At 34.0% G+C, this 21,529-nt stretch overlaps 3 protein-coding genes and 1 long non-coding RNA gene across 22 annotated transcripts; 2 read left to right on the top strand and 2 right to left on the bottom strand.

The window, feature by feature from the left end:
* Positions 1–853: 853 nt before the first annotated feature.
* On the top strand, positions 854–3,071 carry LOC130725657 (ankyrin repeat-containing protein BDA1-like). The gene is made up of 2 exons (XM_057576870.1): positions 854–1,668; positions 2,183–3,071. Exons 1-2 carry the CDS (start codon positions 1,072–1,074, stop codon positions 2,957–2,959), a joined length of 1,374 nt encoding a protein of 457 aa, XP_057432853.1. The 5' UTR covers positions 854–1,071; the 3' UTR covers positions 2,960–3,071.
* Positions 3,072–6,192: 3,121 nt separating this feature from the next.
* Positions 6,193–7,167, bottom strand: LOC130749617 (uncharacterized). Its single transcript, XM_057602997.1, has 2 exons — positions 6,589–7,167; positions 6,193–6,417 (listed from the first exon to the last, which is right to left on the bottom strand). Exons 1-2 carry the CDS (start codon positions 7,165–7,167, stop codon positions 6,193–6,195), a joined length of 804 nt encoding a protein of 267 aa, XP_057458980.1.
* A 3,711-nt stretch (positions 7,168–10,878) lies between these two features.
* LOC130725602 (uncharacterized) lies at positions 10,879–20,751 on the top strand. 17 transcript variants are annotated; one of them, XR_009014613.1, is made up of 7 exons: positions 10,879–11,180; positions 12,579–12,768; positions 12,905–13,178; positions 18,415–18,460; positions 19,024–19,116; positions 19,465–19,532; positions 20,521–20,751. It is a non-coding gene; the product is annotated as an uncharacterized LOC130725602 (long non-coding RNA). The 17 variants fall into 17 exon arrangements; XR_009014612.1 differs by having other exon boundaries at positions 10,883–11,180; positions 12,905–12,991; positions 13,100–13,178; positions 17,544–19,116; XR_009014622.1 differs by having other exon boundaries at positions 10,884–11,180; positions 13,100–13,178.
* LOC130725591 (uncharacterized) lies at positions 14,230–18,081 on the bottom strand. Of its 3 annotated transcripts, XR_009014605.1 has the most exons (6): positions 17,941–18,081; positions 17,796–17,855; positions 17,509–17,571; positions 17,329–17,421; positions 14,720–17,129; positions 14,230–14,628 (listed from the first exon to the last, which is right to left on the bottom strand). XR_009014605.1 is itself a non-coding variant. In XM_057576811.1 (4 exons), the coding sequence occupies exons 1-4, from the start codon at positions 17,892–17,894 to the stop codon at positions 17,010–17,012; spliced, it is 375 nt and encodes a 124-aa protein (XP_057432794.1). In that variant the 5' UTR covers positions 17,895–17,928; the 3' UTR covers positions 14,230–17,009. The 3 variants fall into 3 exon arrangements, 1 of the variants encoding a protein (XP_057432794.1); XR_009014604.1 differs by lacking the exons at positions 17,796–17,855; positions 17,941–18,081 and having other exon boundaries at positions 14,720–14,892; positions 15,374–17,129; positions 17,509–17,648; XM_057576811.1 differs by lacking the exon at positions 17,941–18,081 and having other exon boundaries at positions 14,230–17,129; positions 17,796–17,928.
* Positions 20,752–21,529: the final 778 nt, after the last annotated feature.

Raw genomic sequence — 21,529 nt, 5'->3', positions numbered from 1 at the left:
AACTAATTTAGCTGTAACTATAACAGAATCAATGAATAAGTTGTTATTTTATCAAACTTAACTCTAGGATTTTCCTGTTGTAACAAAACAAAACTTAAAACAAGAAGTGCTAATAACACTCACTTGATGCTCATTTTCCAATATTCCATCTTTGACTGATTGGGATTCATAAGACCCACCAAATCAGTTGTAGACCAATTAGTGAATACCATATAAATTCCATCCAACAAAGATTGTTGGAAAAATAGTATTAAAGTGCAAGTGTGTTGAATTTTTCAATTTCTTTTTTCTCTTTTTTCTATTCATATGATTGGAAAAAAGAGAGCTGTGTGAGAAGATGACTAATATTATGCATAGAAAAATCAATTGTAAAAAAAAATCACTTCAACAAATATGTTTTTGGAATATATGTCGTCGAATGATAGCTCAAGTGGTAAGAGCTGGTGACATTTGGGTTCGGAGGGGAAGGTCTAGCCGTCTAGGTCTAAGAATCAATCTCTAACGGGTGCAATTTATCTTTTCGATGTACAAAAAAAAACACTTCAACAGATATAGACATCTCGTACGCACCTTATTTCCTCTCTATCTATTTATTAATATTACATCATATAACACATCTATCTCGGATAAGTCTTCAATTAATTTTTGTCTCCGGTCTGTTTGGGTAGGTAAACATCCGTACAAAACATTTTTCTTGTACGAAATAGTGAGGAAAACATGAGTAGAAACAATATACTTCAAAAGAAAAGGCCGGCAGTAGCCAATTTCCTAGTAGATCATCAGAAGAAGAGAGGAAGAAAAGTGATCCCACTTGTACCCTTCTAAGGTCACAGAAGATGAAAAGAAATTTAGATGAAAAGGAAATCACGAAGAATAATAACTTTGAATGTGGAAATCCAAACTTGAATAACACGTTAAGTGATTATATAAATCAATTGCACAGCACATGTGGTTGCAAATTGCCATCATCAAAACCCAAATCTTCAAATAAAAAGCTAGATAATTAAAGTGCAGCCTTTCCTTAACTAACTACACATTTTCCTTTTAAATTCTAATTTGCTCACATACATCATGAATGACCCATTGAAGGCAGCTTCACAAATGGGAGATATAGACTTTCTCTACAAACTGATTCAGATGGAACCATTTCTGTTGGAGCACACTGATTTGATCCCATTTGTTGATACTCCTCTGCATATTGCTGCTGCTGCTGGGCATGCCAGTTTTGCCACTGAGATTATGAGACTCAAACCTTCCTTTGCTTGGAAGTTGAATCCCTATGGTCTCAGCCCCATGCACCTTGCTTTGCAAAACAAACATTACAGAATGGTTCAACGCTTCGTCTACATTGACAAGGACCTCGTTCGAGTGAAAGGGAGGGAAGGCCTTACCCCTTTACATGTTGTAACTCAAGCTGGAAAAACTGATCTCATAGTTAAATTCTTATCAGCATGTCCAGGTTCCATTGAAGATGTCACTGTTCAGAGTGAGACTGCTCTTCATATTGCTGTGAGATATCAACAGTTTCAGGCACTGGAGGTCTTGCTCGGCTGGCTTCAGAGGACCTGCCATAAACATGCTCCCAAACAGGAAAAACGGGTTCTCAACTGGGAGGATGAGGCAGGAAACACTATTCTCCACATTTCAGTTCTCCAAGGATTCCCACAGGTATGTCATGTATCCTCTGATATCCTTCATTTTTATTCTCATTAGAAATATAATATAAAATCATTCGTATGTTTTCACATAACAGTTTAAACTTTTTAAATAGTTGTTCATGGTAATGTATTAGAGCTTTTAAATCCTTGTTACCCTTATTATTCTAATAAAAAATTAAAAATTCAACTAAGACCAATAGACTCTTGTTGAGAGGGTTGTTAGAAATATAGTATAAAATATTTTTATGTGTTTTCACCTAACCACTTATATCATCAAGTTTCAATTAATTAATTCAGCTACCATATTCAGGGACAGAATCAAAAAATGGGGCAATCATCCCCAAAAGCAAAGAAAAGTATCTCAGCAGTGTTCTAACTTCTAATTACCCCCTCAAAAAATTTACTCTGCATCCTTCAAGTAACCATTGTTGATTTTGCTTTATATGTAACAAATTTAGCCCCTACTCATTTTTCCTAGCTACCGCCCTGGTATTAATATTGTAGATTTTCATCCATATGTGCAGGCAGTTAGATTGTTGATAGATACCAAGATAGACTTAAATGTTAAGAATTTGGAGGGTTTAACAGCATTGGACATAGTGGAGATGCATCAGACACACCCTTACAGTGCAGAGATCAGGGACATGATAGTTACAGCAGGAGCTTTACATGGTTTTTCACTTTCTGCTGCAGCACCCTGTGAACAAGAGCTAAGATCCAAAATCACATTCAATGAGAGAGTAGCAATTTGCGCTACTCGCCTCAGAAGGAGAATATCAAACGACACGCGCAATGCTTTGTTGGTTGTAGCTATTCTTTTCGCGACAAGCACATATGATGCAGCACTTAACCCTCCTGGTGGCGTTTACCAGTCTGATAGTAGTAGTACTGCTTCATATAAGAGGACCGGTCTCAGGCCTGCTAGTAATAGTCATGGTGATAGAGTGCAAGAAAATCTTGGGAAAGTGGTGATGAAGATTCAAACATTCTTTTGGTTCTGGTCATTCAATACATGTTCCTTCTATCTTTCAATTTTGATGATATGTTTGCTAATGCCTAGAGGGCGCATCAGTGTTATAGTGACTTCTCCACTCATTCTATTTTCTGGTTGCTATGTCTTCTCCATGCTGGTCATATCACCTAGTGTTAAGTGTACCATTGCCACAGTTGCTCTGCCATGCATGCTTATGTTATTCTACTGTTGGGGAACTTCAGTGTACATTAGATTAGCCAAAAAGCTTAGAAATTATGGTAATCAACATGAAGACAAGTCCAGGTTTTCAGGGGGAAACAGATGGTAATGGTATGGTATAAATATGTTGCATCTTGTAACACTTACACTTGACAAGAATGTCTCTAATTGGTTACACCATGTACAAGTCTATACTCAAAACAGCATTTTTTCTGCTTAAATATGTCATAGCTCAATAATTAATTCCCCCTTTAATCACCCACATTTACCCATTATCAAGAACATCATCATTAACAAGGCAGAAAAAGAAAGTGCACACACACTGTAAAACATACAAATCAAATTTTTGAAAACAGAAAAGCCAGACACAGAAGAAAATCTGCATTAAATTCAGAACCCAAAACAGAAATGGTTTTGTCAGAAATAACAATAACATATCAATATAGAAACAAAGAGGAAATGAAATTGAGTCAGTGCAGCATACCTCATACCGAAACTGAACTCCACCTTAATCTCAATCGCGCAGCGGCCTCTATAGTTACCTCCGATATACCCCCCTCGTTAACAACCACCGTGGCTCTTTCACAACCTGGGACCCAGCCACCACGTCTAAAACCACCTTGACATGGAATTGATTTCTAAGATTAGTTTGAGTTGCCACATTTTGTGCTGCAAAACCTTAGTTGTTCTCAAGTTGAAAAGCATATCCCTGCATGGTTGTTCTTCTGTTGAACTTCCTTCACTCAATTCCCTTACATTTTGGCTTAAGTTTTTTTTTTACAACAACCTCAATATCTTATGGAGCTTCTTTATGGGCTTCCCATTCTTGAGGATTTGAAAGTACATTACATTGTATATTGTACCCTTGATGACTCTTTTTACATGGAAGAGTTTAAAAGCTTACCCAAATTGGTTAGGGCAGAATTACTACCTCATCCAGGTTGGTTGGATGTTCCTCCTAAAGCAATATTCAATGTGGAGTCTTTGAGCATTACAACAAAGGTAAAATATTTGAAGAATCTATATATATTAAAAATATTAAAAAGCAGTAACATTCCAAGCATGACATTATAAAAAACCTCATATCCTGAATATTTTGTAATATTTTATTCTCTTCCCTTTGCACCACAACTCGACATGTGTCCCATTTGGATTATTATATTCAGATTTACTAGTGTTCTTTACCCGTGCGTTGCACGGCGATTAATTTTATTGTAAAGATAAATCAGTAGTAATGTGTTTTTAACTTAGTTTAGTCTCTTTTCAATAAATATATATAAAAGATATGGAACAGAACATATGTTACAAACATGTAGATGAATTGACCATAGTAAATATATTTATTCAATGAGGTTGTAGATACCTCACATGGACTACACTTGAATAGAAATAAAAAAACACGTTTTTAAGTAGAGTAAAGTACACTCACCCCCCTCAAGTTTTGTTAGAATAACACTCCACCCCATTCTTATCTAAAATCTACACCCCACCCCATTTTATATAGAGGCAAATTTAGTGACGAAAAATATTCTTCATTAATAATTAGTTATTATTTAAATTGTTAATCAATAATTTCAAAAAATATTTTCAATATAATCCAATAAATATAAAAATGAAAAATCACAATCCTCCTCATTCTCTCAATCGTGTTCTTCCTCCGTAAATTCACAATGCAAATTCTGCAATAGCACACATGACTGGTTGACAAATCATATCTCGAACATAGTGAAACATGCTTGTGTTTTCATATTTGGTAATAATTCAATTTTAATCAAAATAATCTATTTATACCTCCAATTTTTAAAATTGGATTGTAGACAAAAAAAGCAACACAAATGGGTGAAGAAAATAGAGAAACAAAATTAAGAAATATGAAGTGGATCGGAGGTTATTAGAACCCAACGATGCGGTGGAGCACCGTTTTTAACAAAATCCAACAACATCTTAAACCAACAAAGCGTTCGCTCACAACTTAAAGGGGTGAAGTTCACAACAAGTAGTTGAACAAGTGGCTTTGGGGATGTGCGATTCACGTTCTGGGGTTCAGGTCGCAACAAAACTTTGAGGCATGGTGGTGCCATGGGGTTTCACATTTTGGGATGGTTGTCGTCGTGTTAAAGGGAGCAAAGGTTTGGTGGTGACCGTTTGTGGTGAGAAATATGATTTGGAGATAGATGAGACGTGGACTTAACAGACAGAGTGGATGATTTTTTTAAATTTAATTCAGTAAAATTATTTTCATAAATTGATGTATGATAGTGTATATGCATTTAATTTATTTAAATTTAAATTTTAACTAATTAGTAATTATTTTTTATTAGTGACGAATTTGTTTTCGTCACTAAATTTTGCCTTTATAAAAAATGGGGTGGAGTGTAGATTTTAAAAAACAATGGGGTGGAGTGTCATTCTTGCAAACCTTGAGGGGGTGAGTGTATTTTACTATTTTAAGTAATGCATTACATGAAAATTGAAATAAGATAAAAATAACAATGACAGCAACATGAACCCTTATTCGAAATTGTAGTCCATGGTTAATGATAAAGACTTCATAACCGAGCTTGTTGTCAATCAAACATATTTGTGCTATAGAACCTAGAAAGGAAGGGAAAATTATTAGTGTAATAATCAGTAACTAATACAAATATAAACTGTGTATAATTTGAAAGTGTAAGCTAACCTTATAGAAACGTCTATACACTTTCAAATTAGATGATCAATAACTTGCTTGATATCTTTTTATGCTGTAAAACAATAAAGAGATTAACCATATCAGTTTTTCTATTTCTACTATTGAAATTGAAATTAAATGTAAGATAAGTAAACACTTACATGTCAAATATTATCGAAGACTTCTTGATACACTACGTTGCGTGTAGTGTTAGTTACAACTCCTTCGTCATCTATGATGAGCATCTTCAACCCTTTTCTAGATTTAACTCTAGAAAGTGCAACATATAACTGCCCGTGAGTAAAGACAGGTCTTGGCAAATACAGTCCAACATGAGATAAAGATTGCCCCTGACTTTTATTTATAGTCATTGCAAAACATAGAGCAACAGGGAATTGTCTGCGCTGGAATTTGAATGAGATGTCAGAATTAGATGGAGTTAAGCTCATCCTTGGAATAAATGTTGTTTCACCCATATTGTTTCCATTCAAAACAGTAGCAACAATTATATATTTAGCCAAAGCATTGACTATCATTCGAGTGTCATTACACAACCCTGCAGCTTGGTCTATGTTTCAAATGAGCATGATAGGGACACCGGCTTTCAGTTTAATTGCATGGTTTGGAATTCTAGAACACTTGAAATTATTTAGGAATTCAGATGTAAATCATTATGCATTGACACCCGAATCTTCGTCTGACTTGCACGGAGTATCACAACTCAAATATTCTGTTTCATCACCAGGAATCATTGCTAACATAAAGTTGTTGATTTCCTCTACACATTCAAGTGTTGGTGCAATGATCGCTCTTTCTTGAAAGAATGAATTTTTTTGCAAATTATTTGCAAGTTTTGGATGTGCAAAATTAACTAATTCAAGCAACGGTTCCTTACACTGTTCAATAAAAAGATTTGGAGGAATCTCAATAAGTGTTTCTTCTTCATCAATCGTTTTAACTGTACCATCTCCCACTTGAAGCAACCAATCTGCAAACTCTTTTATTTCTGCTGCTGAAGAAGTCGATGTAGCATTTTGCAATCTCATATTAATAGTCAGCTTCATTACCTTGCAATGCTTCCACAAATATGAAGAATTGATAGCTGAACCGACAATTTCTGAACGACTTCCTTTGGAAATAACTGGAAGTATTTGTCTAAAGTCGCCTCCTAGTACCACAACTTTACCTCCGAATGGAATGTCATAACTATGGGTAAACTGAGTCTTCATAATGTCATTAAGAGATCTGTCTAAAGCTTCAAAGCAATGTTTGTTTAACATAGGTGCCTCATCCCAAATAATAAGGCTTGCTTTTTTCAATAACTCAGCTTTTGGGGAACCGTGACGAAGATTACAGGTTAATATCTCATTTATTGAAATAAGAATAGAAAACCTTGAATGAGCAGTTCTACCTCCAGGTAACAATAGCGATGCAATTCCGCTAGATGCGACGTTTAAGACGATAAGGCCCCTTGAACACAAAGCAGCAGATAATGTATTCCAAACAAATGTTTTTCCCGTTCCTCCAAAACCATATAGAAAAAAGAATCCGCCGTTATCAGACAAAACAACTTTCAAAACATTCTTATAAACAATCTTTTGCTCTGAAGTAAGAGAACTGACCAATTCATCATGAATCTTTACCATTTCATCCCTATTATAATTCAACTCATCTGCAACGAATCTATTTTCAAAATTATGAATTTCTGAAAATTTAGGGTATGGTAAACATGGAAATTCCTTGAGTGACCTTCCATTGCCTTGCAATATTTTTTCAATCTCAATCAGACATAAGTTCTGTAATTCTTTATCCTCTATTCGAAGATCTGAAGGAAATTAAACAAAATAAGGCAAATAAATTAAATTAGAAAATAAAATTAAATGAGAAATATTGATTTTTTTTGTTAGGACTCCAATTACATGAATAATACAGTGCAGGGCTAGTCAAGACTTTCAAGATATCTGGATTTTTCATTCCTATGCTCCTTAGGAAATTTATTCTAGGGAGTAATCCATCATCTATGCTGTAATGTAGAAGCTGAGGGTGTTTTTTTGACCATTTTCACAACACTATCTCTGGGTGCACCCAACTCTTTGCTAAGAAACATATATCGAGTATTCCATGAAATGTCAATGCGCTGGACCAGAATATGGGGATTCAGTAGAGTGACTTTACCCAAATTTTTTTCATTAATGCCAACTTCCTCAACTAAATATCTTACTGCCTCAACAGAATTTTTCTTACCCCCATTTAGAATTTTCATCTTTTGAAAGGGGTTGACATGCTTTAGCCCTTGGTTTTTTTGCACTGCTATTGACTTGTTGGGAGTGGTGTTTTGAAGAGATCTTTGCAGTACTTAAGAAAAATTTTCTTGAAATTGAAGGAGGTGTATCTAGAGCTTAAGTATTGATATCTAAGGTAGAAGAATTGGGGTTGGATGAACTTGATGAGGTACCACAATCTCTTCTATTTGATAATATTGCTTTTCTCTTTGCCCTAGCCTCAACAGAACCTACCTTCTGAACGTTTTGTTCCATGGTGTAGGTGAATGCACAATGCTGCCTACCACCGTGGATTTTATATATTTTTTGATATCAAATTTCTAATTGATTCCCTAATTAAAAAGTAAAAAACCGTTAAATAAATGAAGTGAATTCTGACCTATAACTGTGGCCATATATTGTGAGGGATCCGAAATCTCTACACAATAAACTAATTCTGTTACATATCTGTGGCCATAACTTATGGGAAATTTACTTCAAATTAATTTTTAAACCATAGGAGTAAACACTCAATGATTTCATCTTTAAGTTGCAGGTACCCAACTTTTTTATTTTCAATTGTCATGTTGACTTTCCAGATTGAAGATTTCTTAGCAAAGATTGGAATCGGTATATCAGAGTCTTCCTAACGGTCGCAAAAATCTTACAACCCTGAAATTCATTAAAATGAGAACATAAGAGATTTATAGATTAAGCAAAAAAGGACGTAAAACATGATGTTTATGTGAAAAGTGATTTACCTTGTCATCCATAAGAATCATGTCCATGGAAAATGGAAGCTTAGATCCATATAAGCTCGGACTAAGCCACATCGATGGTGGCGAGATCGCCGATTACCATTCGAACAAAGTATATCTCAAAACTAATAATTGGTGGGAAAAAATTATGAAATTGAAGAATACCATGAGGTGATTTATATAGGAATTTGAGAATTAGGGTTACTGGTATAATCATCTTAAAAAAGGGGAAAAAAAGTAACGAAGAGATTAGTTTGTAACGAAAAAATAATTATATACGGAATTGAAGGTTCATATTCATTCTTGACTTTTGCTTGTCACGATTAAACGCATAGCATTTGGTGTATATTTGACAGAATTCAAATTTTCCATGTAATTATCATTAATTCCACCATTTTAAATAAGAAATGATTTAAATATGAATAGCATCTCGGCATTTTGGTCATTGAAATTAAAGTCTTTACACAATATGCCTTCATTTTTTTATTCAATGTTATGCGTACACCACTTAATTTTATTGTGGTGTATATTTGACAGAATTCAAATTTACCATGTAATTATCATTAATTCCACCATTTTAAATAAGGAATGATTTAAATATGATTAGCATCTCGGCGTTTTGGTCAATTAAATTATTCTCTTTACACAATATGCCTTCAATTTTTTAATTCAATGTAATGCGTAAACTACTTAATTTTATTGTAATAATGATTTCGTCAATGTATTTACACATTTTGCATTCAATTTCATTTAAAACATATTAGGAAAATTATTCAGTTTTTATTGGTTGCAAAAGAAGTCAAATAATTCGAATTTTCCATGCTTACATAGAGCTGGAATTATTTGCTGATTAATGGAAATAATAAATTATTGATGATGTAAACCCCTCCTCGTTAAGTTTATCGTGTGAATGCAATAAATTGTGAGTCATAAACCATAAAAATAAAATCATTAAGATTTGATTATTGGGCTTCCATTTAAAAACTGAAATTAAATTGGGCTTCTATTAATTTGGTCCAAAACAATCAGAAGGTGACACTTGTCATGTAAAGAGGGGGGTGTTGGAGAGTAAATTTTGAAGTGCCAAGTCATGGAGGTGGGGCTCACAGCCTTCCTCTTTTCTAAAGTATATAGATTTCCCCATCCTTCATTCTACCTCTTCTCCCACTATGTCCATCATATTTTCTTTTTTTTTTGGTTTCCCAAGGTATCCCCACAGCCGACAGCCATGAGATTAATCCTTCGAGACTCTGAGATCACTTTAAGTGGGTAGGCCTCTCCCAACAAATGCTTCTCCATACGCACCGTCCAGGAATCGAACCCTGGACTAAATGGTTAAGGAGCCCAACTATCTACCAGTTGTGCTCCCCCATTATATTTTCTCCCCCCCATTATCTCGGTCTCATCATATAATTATACTGAGGATTTAATGGTGGTCAAATTTCTATGTGCAATTAACATTAATTTCCATTCCTTTTCTCTCTCTTTTTCCTCCCTTTTCTCATATTATTGAAAGACCCTTTATGTATCTGGTCCCTTTTCATTATTATTTGAAAATTTTCAAATTATTTAGCCTCCATTGTCTGGATTTCTCCACTCTCTATTTTTATTTATCCTGCCCCATTAAGGAATTAATTCTATCTATTTTCTATGTGCATTTAACTTTAATTTCATTCATTTTCTCTCTTTATCAGAAAAAATTTCAAATTCTTAAGCCTCCATTATCTAAAATCTTAGCTCCAGATTAAATTCTAATATTTTATTTCTCATACTTCTAAGTTTTAACCACAACATGCCACATGTCCCTTTTGAATTATTTTATTCACTTTTATTTATTCATTCATCTCTCTTCTCTATCCCACTAACTTCAAAGTGACACGTTTGAAAATTGGAATTTAGTTGAGGGTACTTGTATAATAGCCCACCTACTTTATTTATATTTTGATTTATTTAATTCACATATATTCTTATATTAATGACTACTTAAAATTTGTGTCCCACCACCAATTTACTAACCAATCAAATTTTTTCTAATAAACAAATTCAACCATGATTTTTAGCTATAGTTAAAACCACCACAATCATAACCAATTAGATTTAAACATCTTTTATTTTCCATTTGAAAAGCTCCTTAATTCCTTTGTGTTTACATTTTTTTAAACGTCCCTATACCTTTCAAACTTCCTGCCTCCTAATTTGACATTGTTGAATATAAATTAAAAGTGGATGCCGTCCAATTTAACCACTAAAAAATAGAGAATTTCAAATCTGATTAATTTTATATAATAATCATGTGCTAAGCATTGCCTTGAAAATCAATCCAATGACATTCATAATCTATATTCCCTAGACATGATTTAAAAATCTGAGTTAAATTTTATAGATTCTATCACATTTTTTGATTGGATTCATGAGGCTTCAACTATAAATAACACATGAATATTGTTTCAAATCATAAATTTAAACCTTCTCTTTTGGTTGTTCCAGTTCTACAAAGGATCATTTGGGATTATTTCTTCTTCTTTGTGTTTGGCAGATTGAAGGGTACCAGAGAAGATAACAAGTTCTAAGAGGGAGGAATTTACAATTGTGTTGAATCTGGAACTCCTCTTTACAAGTCATCTAACAAATTTGATTCAGGTTGTGGCATCTAACTGAACTTCTGTTAATATATGAGCAACTAAACGTGTTTTTTTTTATCCTAGGATTCAATTCTTCTTCTTTTTATTCCAACAATGCTTAATTTTTCTCAAGTCCTGGAACTTTTTTTTTTAATGAAGTGTAGTCTAGACCGTTCTGATTTTTGGTTATGGTTAATTTGGTTTCCTTTTTTACTTGGGTGTCTAAAGTTCTTCTCTATTGTTGTTGTTTATATGTTTTTGCTTGAAATGAAACAAATGATGCAGCAGTTGCGTTTTGAAAAGGGGAATGCTCTTTAAGACTATGGATGATTTCACACAGAACAATTCATTACAATTTTGAATTTCAAATTCAAAAGTTTGTGCCTCTATCTATAACTATATTCTATCCCTAAACCCATTTAACCATTTTAAACAGATATGTTTATCAGAAAAAAATCATATGACCTTTCTTTGAACAATCCATGGGTCCCTCCGCAACAACCTCTCTTGCCCAGCTACACACGCGAAGGAATTTTTCTTTTCCGTCCTCCTTCTCCACTCCCAACCCGAGCCAAAATCCACGATTTGCCTCTGATCACTGCCTGGAAGTTCTCCTCGAATTCTCCTACCCCTTGCACTGAATCCTTCTTTCTTCTCTCACAAATGTTCGAACTTTCGGTTCCACCATCCAGAGCTCCATCCTTCACTCTCGAGGCAATCATTCACTCTTGGGCTTAATTTCAATGTTCAGATTATCTTCATTCTCCACCTACTCTCGATCATGATTTATTGCTCATGTATCTTCCTTTATTTAGGGCTTAATTGATTAACGGTTATTGTTTTCATCATGATTTAGTGTTTTCAACTTTATAATTTTCAGGTATCTTCTCCACTACCTTCCATCTCTAATTTTCATCCTTCCATCTCTAATTTTCATTGGCCAGGTCTGAATCGTCCTCTTCACCTTGGCTCCGTTATTCTGTCAATGTTTTCTTCCCAGTTCCCTACTGAAACAAGAATCAAGTTGTGTTTTTATATGGATGGATTGTGACCAATTATTGGTTTTATAGATAGTCAATTCAAACCCCTAATACCAATTGTGTCAGTTTTTTATTGCTTTATTTCCCTTTTCTAAAATTTGTGGCAATTGCTAGGGATTGAACGTGGTGCCTGAGGATTTTGTGGAAGTCTGTGCTCTCTGATATGCATGTTGATATGTTAATTCAAAACAATGAGTACTACAGCTATTATTTCCAATTATTCCCTATATTCAGCTATTTTGTTTTTGGACAGAATTTGAAACTTTTTCTTATATGCAGGTTGTTAGAAAAATTATGTACATGAAATTTAATATACAATTGCAGAATAAATATTGAGAGACAACAAATATAACAAAATTCTTGCTTTATTTTCCTAGGATTGCTTGAAGATGTTTCTACCCCTCATGTTTTCAAACAGTGCACCGTCTACCCCTTCGTCAGTCAGACGTTAAAAAACTAACAAATGAGCTGATTTGGCTTTTTTTTAAAATATTTTTTGGACCTACCACGTGGAAATTACAAGTGAAATTGGAAAAAAGGGGCATGGGAGATTCAACCTCAAGACCTGTAAGTAGCAAAACATGCATTTAATCAGTTCAGTTACATACATAATTGATATATACATCAAGCAAATTTAATTTATATCATTTCTTTGATTATCATCAACTTTATATACCCATCGTCATCTCTCCAATCCATTCAGGAACCTCTCCTGAGAAAGCCTGACTGACGGAGGGGTAGACGATGCACTGTTGAAAACATGAGGGGTGGAAACGTCGACAAAAGTAGAGTAGGGACAAAATTTGCACAAACTTGAAACATCAGAGGCCAAAAATGTCTTTTAGTCAATAGTTGCTCTTCCGTCTTATTTGATTCTTACAAAATTCACTCATTGTAGAGTGCTTATCTGGTGGTGATATCTATGAAGGATGGGGTGGTGATTGCGTGAATGGGGATCATTGAAGATTGAGCATGTGGTATTTCTCATTATACCTTATTATCTCTTTCTACTAGGATTTTAGCCCGTCTCCGTGCGATGCACGGACGAGCAGTTCTACAATTTATCATATTTATTCAATCAATTTATTTAACTCTATTTAATTAACTCACATATCAATTATTGTAATCTTTAATAATCACAACCCAAATATGGCTTAACTGAAACATAGGGGTCCATGAACTAATTATAAACATTAATATGTATAATAAAGTTGTATTTAAATTTATCTTTGTCAAAATAACTTGAACAAAATTACAGTGTTAAAGTTTTTGTTATAAATATACAAAGGCAAAAATTATGAGTCAAAAGATATTTAAATACACACTATAGGTTAATTGTTTAAAGATATTTGAATATACAACAATGTTAAATTTTTTGTTATAAATATACAACAAATATGCAACAATAGGTTAATTGTTCACCAAATTAAACACCACTCACGGTAACAAACAATTCAAGTTGTAAATACATAACACCTTTAAAGCACTGATCACTAAATACATAAAAAAAAAAACATGTAACCAAGCAAAGTAGAACAATTGAAGTGGTGTTTACAACTACTTCATGCTATATTACATGGTAGCAAAAGAAAGGAACACACTTGGGACTTCTTCATGATAAATTACTCAGTCAAACCACCTTATAACAATTTGGTAACACCATTTTCCATAAATGCATCATGTGTCATGCAACAGTGGTTCCAAGTCTAATAAATTAAATGTGTTCATATAGAAATTAAAACATGACCAAAAACCTCACCCATCATCACAGATTTGCTTCTTTACCTCACCAAGTGAGTCCCAAACAATTTCCCATCTTGCCCAACATCCATTTGGAAGAAGCACATTGATAACAAAATAAAAAATATGCAGCAATAATATAATTGATCACCACAAAAAACAAACCTACAAATTCACATCAAAATAAACTTGAACAATGCATAACAAACCTAGTATCACCATTAAATAGGTTCAAGGATACTTGCCGAAATAAATTACACTATTCACCACATTAAAAAAAGTAAAAAGTTACAGCCAAAGTACAACTTTTAGATAAATTCAAGGAAACATGTAACTAAACAGAGTAGCAAAATAAAAAGAAGGTCTAATTAACAGTTATAAAACATCCAAAAAAGTTACAATTTCTTAATGCAAAATTAAAGGGTGAATACAACAACCCTATATCTATTTGGTTGCTCCATTTTCCATAACTGCATCCGATGTCCTGCAACAGAGTCTCTTAAATGTGTCTTTGTAGAATTCAAACCAGCGGCCACAAACTTCACCCTTCATACCAGCTACCTTGCTTCTCCCACCAAGCGAGTACCAACAAATTTCCCACTTGGTCCAATATCCATTGGGAAGAAGAACATTGATTATAGGAGTTATATCACTGAAATATTCTCTTTGAACCCAACCTGAGATAATCTGCTCATTTGAATTTATAACCTTAAGTATGGAAATTCAATTGACACTAACTATTAAACCATGACATAGTAAGGAAAAATACAAAACTAACCAGCGGTTCCCTGCCACTTATGAGATCAGCATTGGTATCAAATGTGCACATCAACCGATCATAACCCACAATATCTTCAACTTCTTCCACAGAATCATCATCACTAACTAAATCAACAATACTATAACCTCCTTCATCCTCTAACAATATATTATCATTCACATTACTTGGACCTGCAACATCAGTTGCAGCATAACATGTCCTCAACCTATACTGAATCTCTTTGAGATTAAGGTCAAGAATCTTGATATTGAACCTAATACCACCCACATAAATAAAACGAACAAACACACTTCCTTGAATTTGGAGAAATTGAGGAATGAAAATGCTCTGTTATACTTTTAGACCAAAATTCTACATACAAAACAAAATCTTTGAAATTGAAATACATTCGGTCTCATTGTATGTTTCAAAATTCTTCAATAGTTGATTTTAAAGACAAAATCAATTATGAGGAGAAATTGATGTGAGTAGCTTCAGTTGTCATAATTGATTCTAAGTAGAAGAAACTGATCCAAATTACTATGCTAAAAATAATAATGGATGAGATGAAAATAGCATGCATATAATTTTACATAGTGATTTCTATTCAAATTTGAAGTTATCATCAATAAATAACAGCTATAAATACACAAACACAAAAGAGATAGTTACCTTCAGCTCTGCAAATTGGGGGAACTTCTAAGAGAGACAGAGAGAGCCGTTTGTAGGCAAGACCAATATCAATGAGAATGAGACCTAATGATGGATCATTTACAATGCTATCCTTCACAGGTAGCCATAGAAATAGCTCTTCTTGAGACAAACCCTCCAACCCTTTGAGCTGACCAAAATAATATCACTTGATTTGAAATAACAGACTTCTCTATCACAAACTTTTATGTAAAAGTAAGTTCTTGGATAGAAAAAATACAAAGTAGTCACAGAACCTGGAAACCAAGGAAAAGAAGTGAAGTTCAATGACAAATCTAATCATGTTCAGCATAAAACCAAACCATAATTTCTTACTTATCATTATTTACCCCTGATTGCAAAAGGGATTAAAGTTTAAAAACTACAGAAAACATATATTTAAGTTACTAATCATGTTTATACGGTGAGGATGAAAGCTGCCATTTTACCATGAAAGTAATTCATTATTAAATTACTTGGAAGAAAGTTGTATGCAACCTTTCAAAATGACAATCACTAACTAAAGCTACTTATCATACTTTATGCGTATGAAAAATGAACTGAACATATCAATGTCATGGGATGAGAAAAAAATCAATTTTTTTAATGTGGTCAAATACATTCTTAAATAAGATTAACTAAATAACTCATTGATGAATAGGTCAATGAGAATTTACATTTCTGATTAGACTTGGATAGTATACCAAAGATTACTAAAACATACTTCCCTGGAACTTATTTACTTGGCTTTGTAGATGTGTAATTCGGAACAGCAGCATCTTTGATAATAACCTTCTTGGCACCACATGTATCAAACAAAACAAAAACATTATCATACTGCAAACCAATGGTTGGTTTTATAATTCCATTTACAAACAATTAGATATAACTTGACATATGGTAGCTAGCTAGATCTAAATTCAAAGTTGGTTAAAAGGAATAACACCCATATCAGCCTTGCAACAATACAAGTTAAGACAGAAAGGTTACTACATAGACCTGATAATCAAACAGTGGGATTTTTCTCTTCTTTTTCAACCTTCTTCTGTCCTCCTTCTTGTTTGAATGAAGCAACATATGTCATATTTTCAGTCATCCCCTAATCGTACACTTGGTCCTTCCCCTTCCATCATCTTCTCTTCTCACACTCTTGCTATTCCCTTCCATCATCTTCCATCATCCTCTCTTCTCCTTCCTCACCGTTAAACGACAGACAGATGGGAAGGACAAATGGTAAACTAAAAAAATAAAAGATGACCTATTATAACATGACATGGGCCAACCAAAAGCTAGGCTAAAAAAATTAATAGGATGTACCAGCTAGGACAAGTTGGGCCAAAAAATAATTGGAACAAAAACAAAAAAAGTTCTCTCCTGAATAGTGCCGCCACCACCACTGACTCAACCTTCCCCTTCCCTAACCCAAAACACACAGCCGCCACACCTCCTTCTCCCTCAACTAAGGAACCCTTCACCCTTTCTTAAGCATCTGCCTGCATACCACAACCATCACCTCAGTCCACAACTACCGCCCCCACCTCTTTTCTCAACAACAAATTAATACCTCAGCCCCAAATGCAAATGCAAGCAAAATACCTCATCCATCTTTGAGGTTTGTTCAAGGAACAAAACTTTTCTGAAGGTTCTTTTCCTTTAATTCTTCACTCAGCATCAAAATAGGATAGCTTGAATGTATCCTCTCCATCATCCTTATTCTTAGCCAATTCATTAGAATTATCTGCATAATCATTATAAACTGATAAAAAAATCTAAAGATATATATATATATATATATATATATATATATATATATATATATATATATATATATATATAGAGAGAGAGAGAGAGAGAGAGAGAGAGAGAGAAGGCTCAGTTCATGCATACACTCATATTTCACAAGAAGAAGTACAGACAATAAAGAGTAAACAAAATACCTCAGCTCTAGAATCTGTGTCTGCAAGCCTCTGCTTGATGTTTCTTGCTATTGAAAAGAAAACCTCCTCCACATTCACGTTTGTTTTTGCACTCTGCATTTGTTTTTTTTAATTAATATGAATATAAAATAAATCACATATAAATTAATGAAACTTATTGTCAAGCATATTGCTACTCACAGTCTCAAAGAACTTGCTACCATACTCATCTGCAGGAGCTTGGCCTTTGGAAGTAGGTAGAGCCTAAAAAAGGAACCCCTTTAGTTTGTATAAATGGAGAATAACACAACGATAGCAGAAACCATGCAAAGAGATTGCTTGACCTCATATCAGTAAACAAATGTGGCATGAACACCAAGAAGAACACAAGATAGCAGTATTTATAGACAAGTGAAAGTGAGAAACATTTGAGCATTTCAAAAATTTAATTAAATTCACTTAAATTGAATTGAGTTTCAGAAGCAAACCTGCTTGACAACTATGCATACCAAACCTGACATGGCTTCTGATACACATCTATTCTCCTCCTTCAGACAACACATTATGAACAAATCAAACACCTTCATCAACAGTTCTATTATCAGAAACTTAGGTCAGGGTGATGAAATTTACCCCAAATCCTGGTCAACAGGAAAACCTAAAATTTCGACTTCCTCCTTCAACCAAGCTTAGACCGAACCTTCCTTCGACAAGTACACCTACCCCTAACAACTGCAACAGGACAAGGGATCTGCAAGAATGACGAAGATGACGGGCACACTCTTCAGCTTCAGCCAGAACTCCTTCAACGATCAGTGACCTCATCCCCTTCCTTATACCTTAAACACGCAACAGGGACAGGGCAAGCAGGCATGACGATAACTCACGAACGCTTAGCAGGGAAACACTCCTCACCTTCATCACATACGCTCGAGTAGAATAGAGGCGAAAAAAGTCTCACAAAGGAAGGGCCACGATTAAAGAGTGAAAATGGAGAGAGAGTCAATTGGACGGCTGAGATTGAAAGTTCTTTTAGGAATAGTGATTTCTTGAGTCTCTTTTAAAGTGTAGTAGATTTGGTTTTAGGGGATTTTCTGTTTGGCCCAGGTATCTTCCGGACATTGCTTTCAGAAAATGTAATGAGTCTTTCAAGGTAAAAACTTTCTTTTTCCATGCAAATTTCTTGCCTTAATTTCGAATTTTTACCATTTCTTTTCTTATTCATATTCCTCTCTAACTTATATTTCTTACTAAGTTATTGGAATGCGCCATTCTTTCATGTGTTTCCTTCTTTCATTTTCCTAGCTGTGTTTCCTCTATGACTTATGTTCCATATGATGTTGCTTAGCGACTTAGCGTAATGTTCTATTTATTTAACTTTTTATTATTTTGTGTCAATTAGCCTAACTACTTGTTGCTGACTCTTTAGTTTTCTTGCTCTGATAAATCACTATTTGTTGAAATGAGCTCATTTACTCATGCATTGTTTCTAAAACAATTGTCTTCTGCTCATTTGATTTTCTGGGCTCCTTGCTACCGTCTCCTAAGTTTTCTTGCTATTATGAATCACTATTTGTTGAAATGAGCTCATTTGCTCATGCATTGTTTCTCAAAATTTGTCTTTAACCGACACCTGTCATGGTTTAGGTCGTGTCTCCAACCGATTATGTTACTAGCTTTTTCTTATCATCATTATTGATTTGGGATTTTTACCAGGTAACTTCTCCATGCTCGCCCGGAGCTTTCTAGGGATGACCTTGAAGCTGCCAGGTTTTGAGAAGGGTTATGAGGAATAAGTTGATTGGAGAGGTAAGCCAACATAAAAATAGAAACTGTTTCCATTTCCATTTTAAATTTTGGTTTTAGGTTTATGGTTCTTGAAAATTGAAATACATATGTGAAACCTGTTATGCATTAGGTTTGTGGTTCTTGAAAATTGAAATACATATGTGAAACCTGTTATGCATTGGGTTTTGTTATGATTTCTCCAGCTCCTTTGAATACAAATTAGTTCATGTTGATGAATAAACTTGGCTTCTATTTCCTATAATGTTTTTCTTAACACATAATATATTTCAGTTTTTTGTTTTCATTTTTGCGTGTGTTCTGAGCTGATTAGGTAGTAAAAATATTTGATTTTGGCTTATCTTATTTCAGTTGTTGATTATTTTGGATATTGGATTATGAGCCTCTTGGGTGTTCAGGGTTCACCATTATTCTGCGAGGTTTGTCTTGAACCTGCCCCTGTTATATGCACTTTTTGTTCTATTATTTCTTCTTTTTGCTTCTTGACTAAACATCTATACATTATTGGTGCAAGTAATTGATTTATTTTTTCAACTGCACAGATTATAAGGAAGATGATGAAAATTGTGTATCATTTCAAAACACTATCTCAAGCTGTTTCTATTTCATTATTTTATTACTTCAATGCTTTCCATTATTGGTTCTGTTTTATACAAGTTGTGAATGAGTCACTTGCCTGGGAAATGTTATGAGGTTCGCACATGATGCTCTCAAAGATTACCAAAATTGTAGGAACTATACTACCAATTTACACGGTACCATGTTCCCGTTTATTTGGGAAAAATGGATACATGATTCCTTTAGGATCATGTGCACCAATAGGCCAATAGTCAGAGAATGATTTTAGTTCATTTTAACTATATGTTTAAATTTGGTGCTGACAGAGATTGTCAATATGAAATGAAGTATATATCTAGAAGAGGTTATAAGAACCAACATATTTTGTTTACCTCCATGCTTCCTAGGAACTTCATGCTTTTTTGAACGCCAAGTTTTTCTTTTTCTTTTTTTCTTTTAAAGGACGCCAAGCTGTATCCCCCCATTTATGAAAACAACCAATTATAATGATTAATGCTACAATTACCTTACTGTCCAAATGGAACGATTATCACTTTTTAATATTGGTGATAAATGAAAGGAGTAGAGCTAATTGAAAATTAAATTATCGTATTGGAAGAATAGTGGTAGATTTTCTTATAGGGTGTCTTTTTGTGATACTATCATGATGAAGAGGGATATATCTATTTGGAAGAATAGTGGTAGATTTGCTTTTCATATCTTTGTAGTCCCCGTTTCTCTCTTTTCTTTACTTTGAAATTGAAATCCAAATTCAAATTGAATGACATTACTATATCATTGTAATTGGCTGTGATGTAAAGATAATGTCACTTTCTTCTTTATTTTCAGGTTCTCTACTCTTTTTGAAATAGAAGATGATTCTGAAGAAGGCATAGAGATACATAGCAGAAAATTGCCTATATGAAATGAAGTATATCCAATTAAATGAAGTAGGGATTTTTTTTTCTTTTTTTAATATTGGTTTTCTTGATTGAGGCACTTACATTGAAGAGTTTTTGATTTTTCCTGACTAACCCAACTTCTCCATCAAGTTTTCTAAGTTAATTTTAATTGTCGTCATTGCCTGACTTTTTCTAGATTGTTCTGTACAAGTTGTTGTTGTTGATTCTCAAAAGGATGATAGTACGGATAAGATGGGTTTTAGTATCCCCAGCTCTGCTAATAAATAGTATTGGCTTATTTGAGGTCAACACTATAGGTTTTGGTGAAAAAATGATGGCTAGAATGGTATATGGGGAGGGAGAAGGATTATGGAAAAGTTGTCAAGGCGTGACACTGACCATTGAGGTTATCGAAAGGCCTAAGTCACTTGAATTAGGAGTTCTATTCTTTTTTTTTTTTTGGTCTTGACCAAGGTATCCCCACAATCGACAGCCGTGAGACTAATCCTCGCCCCACGGTCAGCGCACTAAGCGGTAGGGGGCTGACCAAGGAGTTTTTTCTATTCGCAAGAGTTGAGATTCGAACCCCCAACCACTTGCTTAAAGGACGAAGTGCTGAACCACTACACCAACCCACTTGGTTAATTAGGAGTTATAATCTGAAACCACAACTGTTGAGCAGAAGAAATAAATTATAAACTTTATGTTGAATATTAGTTGTTTCAACTTTAAGTTCAAATCCATATAATTGATTCTGTTTGTGGATATCAAGTTTGTTGTGAAAATTCCGGTGGGACTTGGTGGAGGACTAGATAAGCATTTCACATGAAATTTATTTTATGTTAATTAATAGAAAAATATAATTTAAAATTCTTTGGTATTTTTTTCATATTTTTTAAAATAATTATAAGAGTAAAATATAAAATTATAAAAATATGTCGTACGGGAATTGAAAA

This window comes from Lotus japonicus, chromosome 1 (assembly GCF_012489685.1).
Source record: "Lotus japonicus ecotype B-129 chromosome 1, LjGifu_v1.2".
NCBI lineage: Eukaryota > Viridiplantae > Streptophyta > Magnoliopsida > Fabales > Fabaceae > Lotus > Lotus japonicus.
The sequence above is the reverse complement of the archived record's forward strand: the minus strand, read 5'-3'. Positions and strand labels throughout refer to the sequence as shown.